We start from the raw sequence: 21,227 nt of genomic DNA, 5'->3' as shown, positions 1-21,227 counted from the left end.
AGCACAAGCAGGGGAGCAGCACAGGGAGAGGAAGAAGCAGGCTTCCTCTGAGCAAGAAGCCTGATGTGAGACTTGATCCCAGGACCCTGGGATCATGACCTAAACCCAAGGCACACACTTAATAGACTGAGCCACTCAGGCCCCCTAAAAGCATATTTTTAACAAAATATAGGGCTTCCATTGTATTTATATAAAACAACTTTATATGCTTTTTTTACTTAAAGAAACAAATGATTTTCATCAATACTCATAGATTTACACTATCTTTTCAAGTGAGTTTTATTAATTCATTTGCCACAAATTATTTAAACAATCCTTTAATGTTGGCTATTTTATTGTGGATTTTTTTGGTTATTATTAACAATGTTGGATGATCATTCATGTACATACATATTTTTACACTGGTCTGAAATTTTTTCCTAGCATAAATTACCAGAAGTGAAAATGTTCCCTCAATTTCAAAACAATAGACTTCTTAAATCTGAATGTCCCATAGTTATTCTAGCAGTCCCAGAAATGAGAAGTATATTTTGGCACTACCTGTTAATCCTATGAGGAATTGCCTAGAGGCTCCTATTTGTCTTGGCTATAGAGAGGTTCCTCTTCTCTGACTTTGGGCTATCATTTATCAGTCTGAGATTTTATAAATTGTCCTTATTAGATGCAAATTCCTGTGATCAACAAGCTATTCCTATCTGGATTAACCCATGAGAATAATCATGGAATTTTGTCTGTTAGTTAGATTTGGAAGTTCTAAGTAAATCCTAGGCATTCATTGCAAGTATCTCTTTCACTTAAAAACAATGAATGAGAAGATTTTCAAACATACTGTAAAGCTAGACTTCCAGCTCTATAAAGATTGATGTCCTCGAAGGACTTATTCCAAAGGACTACAGACTTTCAAATTAGAAGGAAAATTAAAATTCTTAGCTCCATACCTTCTCACTGATTATTTTCAATCTGTAAAAATGACTACAATACCACATTGCATTGATGAGATGTTTTAGCCCAATACATTATACATGGCTCTTTATGTATCTTGTCATTGTATGAGAATTCAAGAGCCTGGATAGAAACATGGAAAAGTGAGGGGTAAGATTCTGTTGTTCATGGATTCAGTAGGAAGAAGCAGTTAATAGAATTAAAGGCAGAGAACTCATTTTGTAGGACATGATATTAATATATATGAAGACACTTGCTGATATGGCCTTCAAGTGAGAATCCTTGGAACATTACAACAAGTCAGCTGAACTTCTGTGGCGTTGGCTGACATATTCAGGGTTCAGGTTATCTTGTGGTATGTGTTCTATATGTTACCTGTTAGTATTCTCAGAATCTTGGAAAAAGCTGACAATGAAAGTTTGCCTAGTAATTCCCCTCTCCCTGCTGTTGTAGACACCCAGATTGACCAAGAAGTTCTCGTTGATATAGGGACTCTCATCACCAGTATTATAAATGTCAACATTTGTACAGAAGTAGACTGTTCCAAGAAATGTTAACCCTACATATATTATTGCTAAATATACTGAGGCAACTTCCCATTTTAATGCTGGAAATATTGCTTTGGAAACTTTATTGAAGGATCATGAATCCTAGGAATTCTGAGGAAAGGCATGGAAGCACTAACATTTCTTCAAAATACACTGTCTAGGAATACATACCCATTTTCACAAGACATGAGCCATGATGTTAAAGTCATCCATGTATATACCACTTGCCCTTTGGTTTCTGCATCAGGTTTGTATTTTCCCTACCCAGGCCTGTAATGAAAAGTATAGCTGCAGAATTGGTTGCAACAACTCCTTTATGGGATTTATTTATTTATTTATTTTTAAAATTTTTTTTTAAAGATTTTATTTATTTATTTGACAGAGAGAGAGATCACAAGTAGGCAGAGAGGCAGGCAGAGAGAGAGAGGGAAGCAGACTCCCTGCTGAGCAGAGAGCCCGATGCAGGGCTCGATCCCAGGACCCCGAGATCATGACCTGAGCCGAAGGCAGCGGCTTAACCCACTGAGCCACCCAGGCGCCCCTGGGATTTATTTTGACTCTAGGTAATCATTAGGCTGTGCACATTTCAACAAAATAAAGCACAAAGAATGGCTACTGTACAAAGGCTCGTATTTGCTGTATTTATATGCACTTTTGAAAATTCAGTTTTTGTGGCTGTCTTCTTTCACCTACATTTTCTCTTACTTTTCTGGGTAGTACTGAATTTCCTGCCAGATCAGGTAAATAAAGGTGTAACGGAAGATTTAGAGAACAGTGTAAGATAATAGAAAATATATTGGGGGCACCTGGGTGGCTCAGTGGGTTAAAGCCTCTACCTTCAGCTCAGGTCATGATCCCAGGGTCCTGGGTCGAGCCCCACATCCGGCTCTCTGCTCAGCGGGGAGCCTGCTCCCTCCCACCCCCGCTGCCTCTCTGCCTGCTTGTGATCTCTGCCTGTTAAATAAATAGATAAATCTTAAAAAAAAAAAAAAGAAAAAGAAAATATATTGATCTCTGCCACCCATCCCCTACTCTGGTTCCTGCACAGAACTCCTAAAACCCTATAAATTCCTAAGTGATAAGAGCATGACAAGTGTCTTTTGTTCTAATGAGGTGACTCTAGGTAGCCCCGTGGAAGACTAAGCCATGATTCAAAGCTTAGTATTTTTAACTCTATCCTTCCATCCTTCAGAGACAGGAGAAAACCTGGGCATAGAGTTAAAAATTGATCATGCCTGTGAGGAAGCCTCCATAAAATCTCAATAGAATGGGGTTTTGGGAGCTTCCAGGTTAGTGAAAACATTTACATCCTGGGAGGTGAGGTACCCCAACTCAATGAGGACAGAAGTGCCTGTACTCAGGGCTCTCATAGACCTCGCTTTGTGTTTCTTTTTTTTTTTTTTTAATTTTTTTTTTTTAAGATTTTATTTATTTATTTGAGAGAGAGACAGTGAGAGAGAGCATGAGCGAGGAGAAGGTCAGAGAGAGAAGCAGACTCCCCGTGGAGCCGGGAGCCCGATGCGGGACTCGATCCCGGGACTCCAGGATCATGACCTGAGCCGAAGGCAGTCGTCCAACCAACTGAGCCACCCAGGCGTCCCTGTGTTTCTTTTTATCTGACTGTTATTAATATGCTTTGTTATGTCCTTTAATAAACACACTGGCAAACATAAGTATTTCCTTGAGTTCTGTGAGCTGCTCCAGCAAATTAATCGAACTTGAAGAAGGGTTGTGGGAATCTTCGATTTATAGCTGATTGGTCAGAAGCACAGTTAATAACTTGGACTTGGGATTAGCATCTGAAGAGAGAGATGGTCTTGTGGAACTGAGCCCTTTACCTGTGGGGTCTGATGCTATCTCCAGGTAAATAGTGTCAGAATTGAATTAGATTGTAGGACATCCAGCTAGTGCTGCAGAACTGTTTGGTTTGGCAAAAGTTCCTATACATTTGGTGATCAGAAGTGTCAGAAGTGAAGTATTCTCTGTGAAAGCAAAGGAAACACAGGAGGAAAGAAAGAATAGGTTTTTCTAACTCAAACACATAAAAATGTCTTGCTAAAGCAGGATTGGTCTTTGAGCTATCTGAATTTGTTGACACTCTTCTTCCAAACCTTTCCATTTAAAGTATGTCAAACTCTTGAACCAGATATTGAGCAGAAAACTAACAGGTTATTGGGTCATGTTATTTCTCATAACAGTGAAAAATAAGTCACCAAAATGGATTTTTCAGTAAGTTCGGACTGCTTATGATCTTGTCTTGTCTTATGTCTATTAGAACTTAACATCTTATATGATATTCAGTTGAGAGAATATAACCCAACGTCTTTTGAAACTTTGCTAATGTTGGCCTTCTGGTGACTAGCATGGACTTTAAATACTCCCCTGAGGTCCCTCCTGTCTACTGAGTAACAAGCTATCTTGCGGTATTTGTTGAAGCTTTCCTGATAATTGAGTACTAAACAGTACAGTGGGTTCCCATGATATCTCTGGGATACAGTGCAATGCCTGGCTCAGAGTACATTCTTTTTTTTTTTTTTTTTTTTTTTTTAAAGATTTTATTTATTTGACAGAGAGAGATCACAAGCAGGCAGAGAGGCAGGCAGAGAGACAGGAGGAAGCAGGCTCCCCGCTGAGCAGAGAGCCCGATGCGGGACTCGATCCCAGGACTCCGAGATCATGACCTGAGCCGAAGGCAGCGGCTTAACCCGCTGAGCCACCCAGGCGCCCCTCAGAGTACATTCTTGAACAAATGAATGATGTAGCATAAAGTGACTGCGAGTTCATGTTAGGAATGTTTGGGTTTTATTTTCATGTGCTAACAGTATGTCCCTAATTAAGTTGATTAACCTCTCTGAACCCCTGTTTTGTCATCTGTAAGTGAGAATAAAAGCATTGCATTACAGTAAGAACTTTTACTGTGACTCTGTGAACCTTTTGAAATTGAGTAAACATATTTTGAGTAAATAAATTGTGGGCAGATATACATAAGTGTGCAGTTGAAATGGGAAGAAACTCATGACCTTTAGTTTGTGAAGAGCAGCAGGATGTTTACTTAAAATTTTATAGTAGTTCCCCAAATCACTTCATTGTTTTTAGAATCTTGTCTAACCAGACTACACACACACACACACAAATAGGTTGAACCTGCCCGATACCGAGAACAACAAAATTTATCCCCATAAAACTGTTGAGAATTTTCAGTTTGTATTTGAATACAGATATAGAGCAGCTTGGCTCCATAGGTTTTGTTTTGTTTTGTTTTGTTTTAAACAATATTAACTTTTCTTCATAGTTTTCAGGAAGGTACAGTTGAAATTGTCAGGCACCCTTAGCAACAAAGGGACTTGGATAGGGGAAGAGATCATTTTGGGAAGAGCATAGTAAGGTTGCATTTCAGGAGACTTCAGGCTACCAGTTATCCATATCCTGCTTAGGCTTCTTGTTAGCTGTGTGCTCTGACAGCACTTGTATCAAATGTCCATTCTCTATAAAATGAAAATGAAGGGTGCCTTAAATCAGGGCTGATGTGTGAATTACATGAGTTAATATATATAAAATGTTTCTAATAATTTCTGGTATTCGGTCAGTGCTATACAAGCACTGTACAAGTATTTGTGGTTATGATTATTAAAGAACGGAAGAGTCCTCATGGTGAAGTATTTTTTTCAGCAAGATTTTTTAATGACTATTTATTTATTTATTTATTTAAAGATTTTATTTATTTATTTGACAGTGAGAGACACAACAATAGAGGAAACACAAGGTGGGAAGTGGGAGAGGGAGAAGCGGGCTTCTCACCACATAGGGAGCCTGATGCGGGGCTTGATCTCAGGACCCTGGGATCACGACCTGAGTCAAAGGCAGACGCTTAATGACTGGATGACCCACGTGCCCCCTTTTAAAGACTTTTTAAAGAGCAGTTAAATGTTCACAGAAAAATTGAGGGGAAGGCATAGAGATTTCCTATTTATCTCCTGCCCCACAGATGCATAGCCTTCCCCACCAAAATTCCCCACCAGGTGGTACATTTATTATAATTGATGAACCTATATTGAAATATCATAATTATTTAGAGTTTATAGCTAACATTTTGATTTGATCTTAGTATTGCACATTCTATGGATTTGGACAAATGCATAATGGCATATATCCATCAGTCTGATATCTAAAGAATATTTTAATTGACCTAAAAATCCTTACATTAATTAATTTTTGAATGTTGAACCAGCCTCATATATCTGAGATAAATTCCACTTGGTCTTACTATATTAATCTTTTTATAGATTGTTGGATTCAATTTACTAATATTGTTTTGAGGGTATTTGTGTCTATGTTCATCAGAAGTATTGGTTTATAGTTTTTTTTTTTTTGGAATTTACATTTCTTTTTTTTTAAATTTTATTTTTTATAAACATATATTTTTATCCCTAGGGGTACACGTTCTGCGAATCGCCAGGTTTACACACATCACAGCACTCACCATAGCACATACCCTCCCCAATATCCATAACCCCACCCCCCTCTCTCAACCCCCCTCCCCCCATCAACCCTCAGTTTGTTTTGTGAGATTAAGAGTCACTTATGGTTTGTCTCCCTCCCAATCCCATCTTGTTTCATTTACTCTTCTCCTACCCCCTCAACCCCCCATGTTGCATCTCCTCTCCCTCATATCAGGGAGATCATATGATAGTTGTCTTTCTCCGATTGACTTATTTCGCTAAGCATGATACCCTCTCGTTCCATCCACGTCGTCGCAAATGGCAAGATTTCATTTCTTTTGATGGCTGCATAGTATTCCATTGTGTATATATACCACTTCTTCTTTATCCATTCGTCTGTAGATGGACATCTAGGTTCTTTCCATAGTTTGGCTATTGTAGACATTGCTGCTATAAACATTCAGGTGCACGTGCCCCTTCGGATCACTACGTTTGTATCTTTAGGGTAAATACCCAGCAGTGCAATTGCTGGGTCATAGGGTAGTTCTATTTTCAACATTTTGAGGAACCTCCATGCTGTTTTCCAGAGTGGTTGCACCAGCTTGCATTCCCACCAACAGTGTAGGAGGGTTCCCCATTCTCCGCATCCTCGCCAGCATCTGTCATTTCCTGACTTGTTCATTTTAGCCATTCTGACTGGTGTGAGGTGATATCTCATGGTGGTTTTGATTTGTATTTCCCTGATGCCGAGTGATGTGGAGCACTTTTTCATGTGTCTGTTGGCCATCTGGATGTCTTCTTTGCAGAAATGTCTGTTCATGTCCTCTGCCCATTTCTTGATTGGATTATTTGTTCTATGGATGTTGAGTTTGCTAAGTTCTTTATAGATTTTGGACACTAGCCCTTTATCTGATATGTCATTTGCAAATATCTTCTCCCATTCTGTCAGTTGTCTTTTGGTTTTGTTAACTGTTTCCTTTGCTGTGCAAAAGCTTTTGATCTTGATAAAATCCCAAAAGTTCATTTTTGCCCTTGCTTCCCTTGCCTTTGGTGATGTTCCTAGGAAGATGTTGCTGTGGCTGAGGTCGAAGAGGTTGCTGCCTGTGTTCTCCTCAAGGATTTTGATGGATTCTTTTCTCACATTGAGATCCTTCATCCATTTTGAGTTTATAGTTTTTTTCTTGCAATGTCTTTGTATGGTTTTTGGTATTAGGGCGATACTGACCTCCTAGAATGAGTTAGGAAATATTCCCTCTTTTTCTATCCTCTGAAAGAGATTGTAGAGAATTGGTATAATTTCTCCCTTAATTTTTTTTGGTGTAAGATTCACCAGGGAACCTGTTTGGGCCAGATGCTTTCTGTTTTAGAAGGTTATTTAATATTGATTCAGTTTCTTTAATAGACTTGACTATTTATTTTGTCTGTTTCTTCTTGTGTGAGTTTTGGCAAATTGTGTCTTTAAGGAATTGGCCCATTTCATCTAGGTTATCAAATTTGAGAGCATAGAGTTGTTGAAAGTATTCCTTTATATCCTTTTGATGTCCATAGAATCTGTAATGATGTTCTCTCTTTCATTTCTAATGTTAGTGATTTATGTTCTTTCATCTTTTTTTTCTTAGCCTGACTAGAGACTTATGAATTTTATTGATCTTTTCCAAATAATCAGATTTTGGTACATTGATTTTCTGTGTTGATTTCCTGTTTTTAGTTTCTTTAGTTTCTGGTGTAATTCCTCATGATGTTTCTTTTATAACAACTAGAGTTACTAGATTCCTGGGGAGATATCTTCTCATTTTTTCTTTTAATCACTTTGGACAAATAATATAACTTCTCTGTGACTTGATTTCTTTATTTACAATTTGGTTAGAATTTGGTTCAATTAATAGTGTGTTAAAGAGGGCATGTATTGCATGGGGCACTGGGTGCGGTGCATAAACAATGAATCATGGAACACTGAAAAAATAAAATTAATTAAAAAAAGAATTTATAATAAAAGTCATTGTTCCTACTACCATTTAGATGAAATAGTTGTCTTGTGCAGCAAAACCTCTCTTATTCATGAGTTACATTCACAGTACTAGGAACCCTGTATATAGGAGAAAGTGTGAGATCTGACTTCATGTGCTTACACAATCAGTTATCATACTGAGCCCATGGAGAAAGTTCTCAATGGATTATTTGGAAGCTCTGTTCATTCCCATTTTTCCAGATAATAACTCCACGGTTATAATTCCAGATAATAACAACATAATGTGCTTGGTATTATTTGAAGAATTTTGGATCAATATAATTTGTGACTTCCCATTAACTTTAAAGCACTATTTCTTTTTTAGAGCATTTAGGTAACAGTGAACATATCCAAGTTTTAATACAAATTTTTTTTTAAGATTTTATTTATTTATTTGACAGAGAGAGATCACAAGTAGATGGAGAGGCAGGCAGAGAGAGAGAGAGAGAGAGAGAGGGAAACAGGCTCCTTGCTGAGCAGGCAGCCTGATGCGGGACTCGATCCCAGGACCCTGAGATCATGACCTCAGCCAAAGGCAGCGGCTTAACCCACTGAGCCACCCAGGCGCCCCATATCCAAGTTTTATAAGTATCATATCTGAGACTTAAATTATGCTTAAAGTTTGCCTCCTCTTGCTCAAATTCCAGTCCAGTTTTATTGTATTAGCTTCTGTATACAAATTATGAGGCTCAGGTATCAGTAACCTGAAAAAAATACAAGACTAAAGATATGGTTCAGAAGTTACATTTTTATTATAATAAGGAATTTATTTCAGGTTCAAATTTTATGGAAGTTTTTATTAAAGTATGTTTGGAAAATTCATTTTCACTTCATACTAGTGTGCTAAGATCCTTCAAGTTTCAAAATATAAATGAAATAACTATCATATACCCAGTTTATAAGATCCTGAATATGTACCTTATCATCTTATGTAGAGAAGTGTGACAAAAATATATTTCAGATAATAAAATAGATTTTATGGATTTAAATATATATGTCATAACAACATGACACTTTACTATTGTATTTTAGCTTATTTTACCTATAAGTAGCTGGTATTTAATAAAACAAAAATTTTTTTTACAAGTTCAGTTTTTGCAGTTATAGCCTTTCTGTGTGGTTGATCTTGATACTACTAAACTTTTGGATATAATGAGATGATTACAAAGTAATCATTCAATTCCAGCTAGACAATTCTGTTTCTTCCACCTTTATCACAGGTTTTTTTTTTAATATTGTGTTTAATCTTCAGATTCCTTTTTAAATTGTGAAAGTGAGACAAAAAGAGCAAACTGAGAGTTACTCCAATTCAGAGTAGACTCTGAATCCAATGGATGGCTGTTTGGTACCTGGATTTTAGACCTCCAGCTGTGACCCACCTGGTTCAAAGGCCAAGTTGGACAGTGTTCTATACAAAAAGACAGGAATATCTAGGATGACCATTCCAAAAAATGTCGTCCAGGTCCTAAATTTCCTACTATTTTTTTTAAAGATTTTATTTATTTATTTGACAGAGAGATAGAGAGCACAAGTAGGCAGAGAGGCAGGGAGAGGGAGAAGCAGGCTCTCCACTGAGCAGGGAGACCCATGTGAGACTTGATCCCGGGACCCTGGGATCATGACCTGAGCTGAACATAGCTGCTTAACCGACTGAGCCACCCAGGCACCCCCTAAATTTCCTACTATTAAGATAACTGTTGTGTTTATAAAAATATATTGACATTCATTTTTCAGGATGAGGTAGAATCTTGAAAAGCCAGTGTGGGAGGATAGAGAGATAAGAAATGTGTGTTCCCATTTTACAGTTTGCTTAGGCTGACTGTTGTGCAGCCCATTCTGTGTTAGGCACACTGTGCTTGGTGTATGCTATAGAGCTCATCAATATATACCAAAGGTCATTGTTTATGTGTTCTACCTCTGGGCTGTAAGCTCATCAATGTCAAAGCCATGTGTTATGCATTGATTTATTCTTATGCTTCTGGCAGTGCCTGTGAGAGAGATTATTTTCTCTTTGTAAATCTTGGATTTCTACATTATTTGTAGATAATGTAGTCCCTTGATTATGGGTCCCTTAATGGACTTTAAGAAAATGGTGGCTGAATTATATTTAGGAATCGTTTTTATTCTTTCCTCTTTAAGTGTTCATTTACCCTCAGTGGACACATTTCTAGTTATTTCTGATCTTTTAAATATTTTAAAGTTCCTTTATTAGGAACTAAGCAATGTCTAAGCATTGCATTGTAGATAAGCCATGTCGAGAAACACGTTTTACAGAATTTGGTGTTCAAAAGATTATTATTATCTGAAATTACATAATATCAAATAATTATAAGGATCTCTCTCTCTCTCTCTCTCTCTGGATATATATATGATAATATTATCACAGGCAGTTCTTTAGACACCAGTGTTGTATAGTCATTGCCATCACTCTATATGATTAAGTGTTGATTTCTGTTAACCATAGTTATGAGATCATCATGCCTTCTGATGCTAACATACATTTCATGGGTCATCTGAAATTATTGACTGCAATTATGATATTAAGAAGTAGCTGCTATTATTTATTATTACATAAAATCAGACATCAATATAATTTTTGTTGCTGATGAGGTTTGTAACTATGGCTGAACCCTAAGAAGGAAACACAAACAACTTAAACTGTGAATCATTAGAATCATTATTCAGGTAGGCTGGAGATATCTATTCCTGAACAAAATACCAAAACACTTGTTTCTAAATAAAAGGCAGAAAAATAGATAATGTTTTCTTCATTTATATGTATATTTCCTTGATTTTCATATTTCAGTAAGGTAACGTAAAATGTTGTTTGAGTGATGTTTTAATCAGTTTCCCCTTCCAAGGAAGGCAAAGTGCCAGATTATCAAAGGAGTTTCTGTTTAGAATTTATAAGAAAAACATCTTGAATAAGTTATTTGATTCATACTGTGGTGTTAAATTATTGCTTGAATTTACAAGGCAGTGAATAGATTTTATAGGAATACCATTCATGCACAGCCTGCTGCTAAGAATAAAAAGTCATTTTCTGGTAACTATGTAATGCAGAGTGAGAAGATTTGACTAGGCATTGAAATGGAGACAATAGCAAAACTTAAACTTGCATAGCTGAACATATGGTGAATTTTCTGAGAAGAAACAAGTGATTTTGAGAGGATTGCATCTTTAAAATCTTAATTTCAGTTGGCAGAGAAAACCCAATGCGTATGTCAGCAACACCCAGCCAAGAGGAGGAAAAAATCCATGAGTCAAAAAACCAGCAAGAAACACTACCAGAATCTGAGGCCAAGTGTTCCTTACTTTCTTCAGCTGCAAGTAAGCAAGTTTTTTCCCCTTTCTTTTGATTTATCTGCATTGATTCTTTGTGGCCACCTCAGGAAGAACATCAAATTATTTTTAATGTATACGGTATATTATTGCCCATGAATTTGCTTTTAAGCTGTTACCTTGCTTTTTTATGCAAAGAATAAATGTATAAGGGTGCCTGGGTGGCTCAGTTGGTTGAGCATCTGACTCCTGATTTCAGCTCAGGTCATGATCTCAGGGTCATGAGATTGAGCTCTGTGAAGGGCTCTGTGCTCAGCAGGGAGTCTGCTTGAGATTCTTCCCTCTGTCCCTCCTCCTCCTTGGGGTCGTGTGCTTGCTCTTTCTCTTAAATAAATAAATAAAATCTTTAAAGAACGAACACATGTATATTAAAATATGTTTGTTTCTTTAGCTTGAATTCAATGACTCTAGAACAATGACTTGGTAAGAAGAAATTATTAAATTATGGCATCATATTTGGACTATCACATACAAAATAATTTGTGAATATATTTTTTGAATAATAGCAAATTCTCACCAGAGTCTAAGTAAAAACAAAAAATAATCTGTTTCTCCGATGCAGAAACTGAGGCATGAATAAAGTGCTGTAGGCCTCAGAGGTTTGAATTTTTAGTTTCCATCTTTTAGTCTGATCATTTTCTTTCTCTTAAATGCATTGCTTTCTCTCTGGGAAGTATAACGAATGATATCTAACAAATTCTGTGCATCAGAATTTAGTAATATTTAGGTAAAATGAAATATTGGACCACTGTCTCTGGACCATTTTTGAAAAAAAATTTTGAGAGACAGATAAATTATAATGTTACCTTTCAAAAAGTGCTTTTTGAAAATTAGTAATTGGGTATGCTCTCTTTTCTTTCAGATAGTAACAGAAAATAGATGTCTCTTGATGACAACCTATGATACTATCACATCAACCAGAGGGAAGAGAAATTAGCCTTTTGATTCTTGCTGCATTGGACCAGGCCCAGTTTTATATTTCTATGGAACAGTGTGACAAATCACACTGCATGAGAAACATGTGCTTAGTTAACATTTTTCACAGAAGGAAAACTCAATCTTGTGTCAGGAAGTAATGGCACCTAAATCTGGGATGGCCACCTCAAGTAAAATTTGACTTGGTTGAAAATAACATACTAGCTGAAATTCCTAGAAATAGACACTTTTTATGAGTAACAAACTGCTAAAGAGGAAATCTTCTATATATCCTATGAATATTTGTCTGTTCTGGCAAAAAAAAATCTTTAAAATGTTACCATTGTTAGATGTTTTTACATTTAAGTTGTATCATATGTTGATTTAATATATTTATATATTGTGCTATGCAACATATATGCAAGAATGCACCTCTATCATATCACATACTTGTATTTCTTTTTTGTAATGGGAATAATTGAGATCTAGTCTCCTAGCAAGTTTGATGTTTATAATACAATGTTGTCACCTATAATCACTCTACTGTACCTTAGATCTTTAGGTCTTATTTACCTACTAGTTGCAAGTTTGAATCCTTAAACATCTCTTCTATTCTGACCCCTGACCCTCAAGCCCTTGGTAGCCACCATTTTGCTTTCTGTTTTTACAAGTTGAGCTTTTTTTGGTTCCACATATAAGTTGTATCGTATAGTATTTGTCTTTGTCTGATTTATCTCACTTAGCATAATTTCTCAAGGTCTATCCATGTTGTTGCAAATGATAGGATTTCCTTCTTTCTCATGGGTTTCAGATCTTCTTTATCTATTCATCTGTCAACGGGCACCTAGATTGTTTCCTTATATTGTGTACTATGAATAATGCTGCAATAAACCTGGAAATGCATATATTTCTTCAATATTATGTTTTCATTTCCTTTGCATACATACTGAGAAATGGAGTTGGTGAATAATATGGTAGTTCTATTTTTAATTTTTGACCAGTCTCCATACTGTTTGCCATAGTGGTGCTACCAATTTAAACATTCCCATCAACAGTGCCTGAGAGTTCCCTTTTCTCTATATCCTCACCAACACTTAATGTCTTGTCTTCTTTTTTTTTCATTTTATTCTTGATAATCCATTCTTACTGGTATGAATTGATATCTCATTGTCTTGATTTGCATTTTCCTGATGATTAGTGATATTGAGCATCTTTTATATACCTGCTGGCCATTTGGGTATCTTTTCTGGAAGAAATATCTATTTATTCTTCTTTTCCTTTTGTAATCAGATTGTTTTTCTGTTATTGAGTTCTATCAGTTCTTTATATGTTTTGGATCTTACCACCATTTTTGATACCATTGTTAAATTTTTAAGGATTGGAAAGTATACATTTTAGAATGAGGCTGGAAAAATGATAAAATTAGGTCTCATGATAAATATAAACCTTTTCAAATCATTCTTTCATGTAATAAATTACGAAAAATGTATTGCCTCCTAAATGTCAGATGTAAAGAAATAGAGTGAGGGCAAAAGGACTTGGTCTCTGACTTCTTGAAGTTTACGCACTAGTGAACCAGATAAGTATTAATCACACAAAAATAAAAGCTTAAAAACTGATAAATGAGATGTGGGAGACATTCAAGGCATGTTAGACAAAAATAAAATTTAAGTTATTAATTATAAAAAGACTTGGAAGTCCTTTTTAAAAAAGTTTTTATTTAGTTAACATACAGTATAATATCAGGTTCATGTGTGTAATATATTGGTTCAACATGTCCATATGACACCTGGTGCTTGTCATAACAAGTGTACTCCTCTGATAAAGGGTTAGTATCCCAAGTATATAAACAACTTATAAAACTCAACACCCCAAAAATGAATAATACAATTAAAAAATGGGCAGTATAGATGAATAGACATATTTCCAAAGAAGACAAAGAGATGGCCAACAGACACATGAAAGAAGCTCAACATCATTCATCATCAGGGAAATACAAATCAAATTACAATGAGATATAACCTCATACCTTGTCAGAAAGGCTAAAATCAACAATGCAAAAAATGATGGGTATTGGCAAGGATGTGGAGAAAGGGGAACCCTCTTACACTGTTGGTCGGAATGCAAACTGCTGTAGCCACTCTGAAAAACATTATGGAAGTTCCTTAAAAAGTTAAAAATAAAGCTACCCTGTGATCCAGCAATTACACTACTAGTTATTTACTCAAAGGATGCAAAAATACAGATTCAAAGAGTCACATGCACCCCAGTGTTTACAGTAGCATTATCAATAGCCGAACTATGGGAAGAAGTGTCCATCAACTAATGATTGGCTAAAGACATGAGATATCTATCTATCTATCTATCTATCATCTATCTATGTATCTATGTATCTATCATCTATCTATCATCATCATCTATCTATATCAAAATATTACTCAGCCATAAAAAAGAATGAAACCTTGTCATCTGTGATGACATGGATGAAACTAGAGAGTACTATGCTAAATGACATAAGTCAGTTAGAGAAAGACAAATACCATATGATTTCACCCATATATGGAATTTCAGAAATAAATGAGTAAAGGGGGGAAAAAAAGAGAGAGAAGCAAACCAAAAATAGACTCAACTATAGAGAACAAACTGATGATTACCAGAATGGAGGTGGTGGGGGGATGGGTTAAATAGGTGTAGGTCCTTTGTTGTAGTTAATGGTAATATAGTAGAAATGGAGAGTGGGTCAAGGACTGAGAATAGGGAGACTGAGCTTAATTTGTTAATGAGCTGCTTAAATCATTGACATAACATAGACTTTGGACTTGGACATGAAATCCTGGAAATTCAGATGATAAAGCTTTCCTAATGCAAATGCCATCTACAAAATCTCTATGATTTGTTTAATGTTGTTTTCTAGGTAGTGGAAATGGCTTTTATACATCCATGACTTTAGATGGGAAAAAATATCTTCATATATGAATATTACCTAGAAGGTTCCCATTCATTACTCAGTAATTAGATCATGACTCTATTTAGTTGTCTTCTACCTCTCAAACATCTGCAGGAGTTAAAAGTTATTTCTTATCAGAAATACATTCCTCTTGGTTTTGCAATTTAGCTGTCATACTGAATAGATTTGGGTTACATTAGTCATTCATATTAAAATACATGTTCGTTGAAAAATACTTTAAAAAATTTATTTCATATTTTAAAAAATATCAAAAACAACTCTCAGCTCCTGAGATTATGTTTGCCAGTCTACTTTCAGGACAGGGCAAGATATATATAGTTGGGGGATTAGGTAATACAGAAAAAATAAGCCTGTTCTCTGTATTCAAAACCCTTGTTTATTAAAAAAAAGTGGATGTTTTTCTTGTCAAGAGACAAAGATTTAGAGCTTATAAAACTACATATACAGTAAATAATGCTTTGGTAGTAGTAAATAGAATGTAGGGCCATTCTATTTGCAAGCTCTTCCTTTAGGGCTAAGTTGAATTTTAATACTAGTTTTGTTAGGGAACTGGGTTTTGAGGAAGAAATTTTACTTTTTACAAAAAGAATAAAATAATGAATTTCAATGTGCCCACTTGCCCAGCTTCAACAACTATCAACATATGACTAATTTTTTAAAAGTTTTATTTATTTTAGGGGCACCTGCTTTGCTCAGTCAGTTAAGCACCTGCCTTTGGTTCAGGTCGTGATCTTTAGGTCTGGGATCGAGGCCCATATCAGGCTCCCTGCTCTCTGCTTCTCTCTTTCTCCCCCTGTCTTCCCCTCTGCACCACTTGTTCTCTCTCTCTCTCAAATAAATAAAATCTTTAAAAAAAGATTTATTTATTTTGGACACAGAGCATGAGAAAGAGGGGCAGAGGAAGAAGAAGAGAGAATCTGAAGCAGACTCTGTGCAGAGCATGGAGCCTGACATAGGGTTCAATTCCATGACCCTGAGGTTACAACCTGAGCTGAAACCAAGAGTGGGCCACTTAACCAACTGTGCCACTCAGGCACCACTGTGACTTCTTATTTTTATGAATGAGAAAACCGAGGCCTGGGAAGATGAATGTGGTTGAAGTCTTACCTCTAGATTGTCCACCTCTTGCTCTGTCCACAAGAATTTGAGCATTGTAGTGTGACAACCATACCAGTCCTTAATCTGCTGGTGGGTGTGTCTCACTGCTGTTGCTAGGCAAGGCTGAATCTGTGCCAAAGTCTCAGCCATAGCATATACTTTCTTTAAACCTATTTAGATGCCAACACTTTAAAAAGCAAACAAAAAAATATTTGGGCAAAGAAAATGTGAATTCTGTTATCAAGTTGAGGTCTTCTTTACAAGCAGTCATAGTAAATTAAAATTTTTCTGAAAAAAAAAACGCATAAAGGAAAAAGTTAAAATTATGCCATTTTATTACTCTCCAAAAAGCACTTTAGATATATATACACACACATATTCGTTATGTTGGGTAGACAGTTTTGTAATCTGCTCTTCAGCTAATAGAATACAGTAAGCATTATAAGCATTTTCATGATATTACTTCCACAAAATAATTTAATAGCTGTAAATAACCTATTGTATAGATGTTCTATACCATATTTACCTACTTTCTTACTTTTGGGCATTTTTTCAAAAATTTTTTAAAGTATAACTTGCAATGGACACTCATCTGTATTTTGTATTATTTCTTTAGAATAGTTCTTATAAATAGAATTACCAGATAATAGCTTATATTAATTGTTTTTCTTCTTGTGATCTTAGTATTTGTTTTTTTAATATTAAAAAATAACATTCAGCATCCAGACAGAAGTGTAGATTTATTATTTTGTGCTCATGCTATTATAGTGAGTTACGATGTAGAGGAGGTGTAAGTTTCACATATCATAGAATGAGGATTTGAAGGGACTTTTGACCTGGCAAAAAACAATGTAGAATTTCAAATGAAGGATGAAGAAATAAGCCACGTCATTTTAAGTAATTCTTTTTTTTTTTTTAAGATTTTATTTATTTGTTTGACAGACAGAGATCACAAGTAGGCAGGGAGGCAGGCAGAGAGAGAGAGAGGAGGAAGCAGGCTCCCTGCTGAGCAGAGAGCCCCAGGCGGGGCTCGATCCTAGGACTCTGACCTGAGCCGAAGGCAGAGGCTTTAATCCATTGAGCCACCCAGGTGCCCCCATTTTAAGTAATTCTAATCAGTCAGAAGTACCTCCCTGTGTTTAGCAGAAAACCTACCCCTCAGAAACTCTTTTGAGCCATAAAAAGTCAACAGCCCGTCCTATAAAATAAACCTTAATATTTCTTCTGTGTATATTCTCATTCCTTCTTAGTATATTCTTCTTATATACAAATATACTAAAACATGGATTCTTAGTGTTTCTTTTTAGTATATCCTCTTCTATTTGAAATACATTTTTTAATGGTTCCTCCTAAGATATGTTCTTTAAATTCTTTACCTTTATGAATATTTCAAGTGCGATTCTCCAGGTAGGAGCCTGTCTTTTTGTATAGTCTGAACAGTTAGAATAATGGTATTCCTTTAATGTGGACTCCATGCATCTGTTAATATGATCTGGCTTGGAGTACATGTTGTAGGCATTGTTATTGCACTCTTGGTATATATTAAGATCATTAGGATGTTGTATTCAGATCCTTTCACTGAAAAATATATAACTGATTTTCAAAATCAAAATGTAGACCTTTACTTTGATACCAGTTGGTTTTTATCTTCTTGATACCAGTCCAACATCCTAACATGTTGAAATAGTTTTGATTATTTGATCTTATTTTCTGTTAGCTATTCCCACCAGCTTTGTGTTTCCTGTGCCTTGTATAAATGCCTATTATACCTTAAATTAAGAAATGGATAAATTTGTGAATAAAACAAAACTATTCATGTTAATTTTGTAGAAATAGATATTTTTACATTGCAAGATACCTATAGAGAGACTGCTTGACTTATTTTTTTTCCAGATGATTTTGGGGTTAAATAATAGCCTTTTTTTCTGATATCATGTGTCAAATATTGATGGACATTTGTTTTCAATTTCTGCTTTACATTTTAGTATAAATCAGTGTTCTCAAACACTGTCTTGAAAAAGTACACAAAAGTTTACACCATTTGTCTTTTTATGCTCACACTCTCTGATGGTGATTCATGCTTTTAGTGGACCTTAACCTTGATTAATCCATGAACCATTAGAATCAGCTAATTTGTTATTTATTTCTGTGAGTTATTTTTTCTTTCTCTAGGGCCTCAAAAGACTAGCAGTACAATGGTAGCTTAGGCTTTTTGTTTTTTTCTTTTGACTGAGTCAACCTGAGTGGTACTTAATTAAAATGTTCTGTCACCCATATGAAGCACATTTTTAGTCATCTGAATACATTTTAGGTGCTGTAAATTTTTTTCAGGGAGAACCCGAAAGAGTCTATTCATTAATTCAGAGTTGCCATCAAATATTCTCCTAGCTTGGAATATTTTAAACTTCTAGTCAACAATAGCAGCGGCTTTTATAGTTCTCAAATGGATACACTTATGGTCTGAGACTAATGGACTTTGGTTTATTTCCAAAAGATCATGGCATTAGACAGAATTCATATTTAATTGATGGCTGCACAAACTTTGATAAATTATTCTGTATTATAGATTATAGCATATCCAGTCATCAATTTCATTAACATGAATGTACACCAGTGATGTGCAATGTTGGTGCAAATGTGTTGCTTGTGAAAATGTTAGAGAATGAAGAAGAGGTTTTAGAAACCATTTATTTGTTTTCAGATTAAATCAGACAAACTACACACATGCACACATGTGCATGCATGTATATGTTCTTGTGTATGGACATCAAAAAGTGGTCACCCGACCCTGTTCCAGGCTTTGTTCGTTCCCTGTTCAGTGTTCACTGTTTGTCCACTGGACTTCCTGTCTCAGTCCTCCCTGCTACATATAGCACATCCTGTTTCACATGGATCTTTCTAAAACTCAGATCATATCACCACCATACTTGAGAATCTTGACTGGCTCCCTATTGCCTGCATAGGGGTGTGCTGACTCCCTTTCAACTTGGCCAGTGCCTTTCATGATCTCACTGTTTTTCCTTTTCTCCTGTGAGAAAAGGAAAAGGAAAGGCATCTCATATGATGCCATGTTCAACCACTTATCACCATGTGCATCTCTTCATTTGCCTGCTATTTTAAGTGTTTGTACATACTAGGTATGCTATTCCTTCTATCTGGAATGCCCTTCCCTTCCTCTTTCTGCAAAATTCAGATTCATCCTTTTGCCTTCCTCTGTGAAGCTTTCCCTGCTCACGCCCCCTCAGTTAATCACTCCTTATTCTGCTACATTTGAACTTTCTAGTACTTCTTTTGTTGTCTATGAATGCATCTACATGTTGGAAATCCAAATATTTATGTCTGTCTTCCCTACCAAGTAATTTGTATCTCTGAGGTGAGACTGTCATTTATTTTATTTATCTTTCAAACTTAATCTGTGTCATTAATTTTTAGAGAGCAATGAAACTAACACGGTGCCCAGCAAATAATAGGAACTAAGTAAAATTTTCTTGAATTGAGTAAAAATGGTCCTTTTAGATGACTCAAATATTCATAAGATATTGAGTAAATGATTAGCATCCTAAACAGTTTATCCTCCTAACCTAGATCGCTGATTACTCTCTGGCACTCATAGATATGTTATAGTGTTTTTGTCAGTAGAAATCTGATTGTCCTCTTGTCCAGAGTCTGAAAAAATTCCAATGTGTTTTTGAGGTTCCTGATCATGCTTGACTAGAAATAGCAGGCAGGGCAATTAAGTGTTCACCTATAATATTTGAATTTTGAAAATCAGATTATGTCATAACATTTTGTTGGACCAGTTTTTGTGTTCATTTCCAGGTCAGCTGTCTTTGATATTACATCCCGCATGACATGGGATTCAAACCTGGTTTGCCTAAGTTTGACATCTCCGTCTCCTTTGCTGCTACCTGTGTAACTCTGGGCCAAATATTTAACTCCAAGTCTCAGTTTGTCCACTTGTTTAGTAAGGAAGAGTATCTCATAGAGCCAGTGTGAGGCTTGAATATGGTTGACATGATAATAAAATTAAGTTTTTGGGACAGTGCTTAGCACAGAGTAAAATGTGTCCTCATGAGCTGTGTTTAGATATATCCATCCATCTTGGAGAACAGAGGCTTTGGAGTTAGGCATTCTCTCTTATTATATGGTTGTATAAGTATCATATACTTATTATATGATTTGGGCATATTGCTTAACCTCTGTCTCTTTTCCCCATATTAAAATGGGTATCATGACTTAACTTACCTCATGGAGTGAGAAACGAATATGAAACATCCAATGCAGAGCCTAGCTTGTAGTAGCAGCTTAATAAATGGTGATTATTATTATGGTTGAAGGAAAAATGGCTGCTGTTGCAATGACAGAAATTGCCCAAGAAATAAAGAGGTGGCAACCTTAAAAAAATGAAGTCCATTTCTTTCTCAGTATTTACAGTTTTTTGTATAATTTTTATTTTAAAATTTGTTCATTATAGCAGGATATAATTATAATAGACCCTCTTTACTTGTGGGGGTATGTTCCAAGACCCCCAGCAATGCCTAAAAGCACAGATAGTACCAAAACTTACATGTGATTTTTTTCCATACATACATACCTATCTATGATAGCTTTAACCTATAAATTAGGTACAGTAAGAGATTAATATAATAATAAAATAGAATAATTATAAAAATACACTGTAATTCATAGTTATATGAATGTTGTTTCTCTCTCTCTGAAAATATTGTATTGTACTCCCCATACTCACACTTCTTGTGATGATGTGAGGTAATAAAATTCCTATGTGATGAGGTCAAGCAAGGTGAGTGAGGTCGGCATGGTCACCTAGTGTTAGGTTACTATTGACCATCTGACAGACATCTACTTTCTAACCTTAGTTGACCACAGGTAACTGAAGCCATGGGAAGAAAAACTACAGATGATGGGGATTAGTAGAGTTATTTGCTGGGTTTGTTGTCATCATTGTT

The 21,227-nt window shown here is 35.8% G+C and overlaps 1 protein-coding gene across 1 annotated transcript in view; it reads left to right on the top strand.

Moving 5' to 3' along the window:
• The window catches only part of LOC125098892 (lipoxygenase homology domain-containing protein 1-like), a 182,976-nt gene that overhangs the window by 19,133 nt on the left and 142,616 nt on the right, over positions 1–21,227 (top strand). The window contains exon 4 of the mRNA XM_047728119.1: positions 11,136–11,267. Within this exon, the coding sequence (XP_047584075.1) occupies positions 11,136–11,267 (132 nt within the window). The remainder of the gene's footprint in view (positions 1–11,135; positions 11,268–21,227) is intronic.

This window comes from Lutra lutra, chromosome 4, assembly GCF_902655055.1.
Source record: "Lutra lutra chromosome 4, mLutLut1.2, whole genome shotgun sequence".
Taxonomy (NCBI): domain Eukaryota; kingdom Metazoa; phylum Chordata; class Mammalia; order Carnivora; family Mustelidae; genus Lutra; species Lutra lutra.
This window is presented reverse-complemented; position numbering and strand designations above follow the sequence as displayed.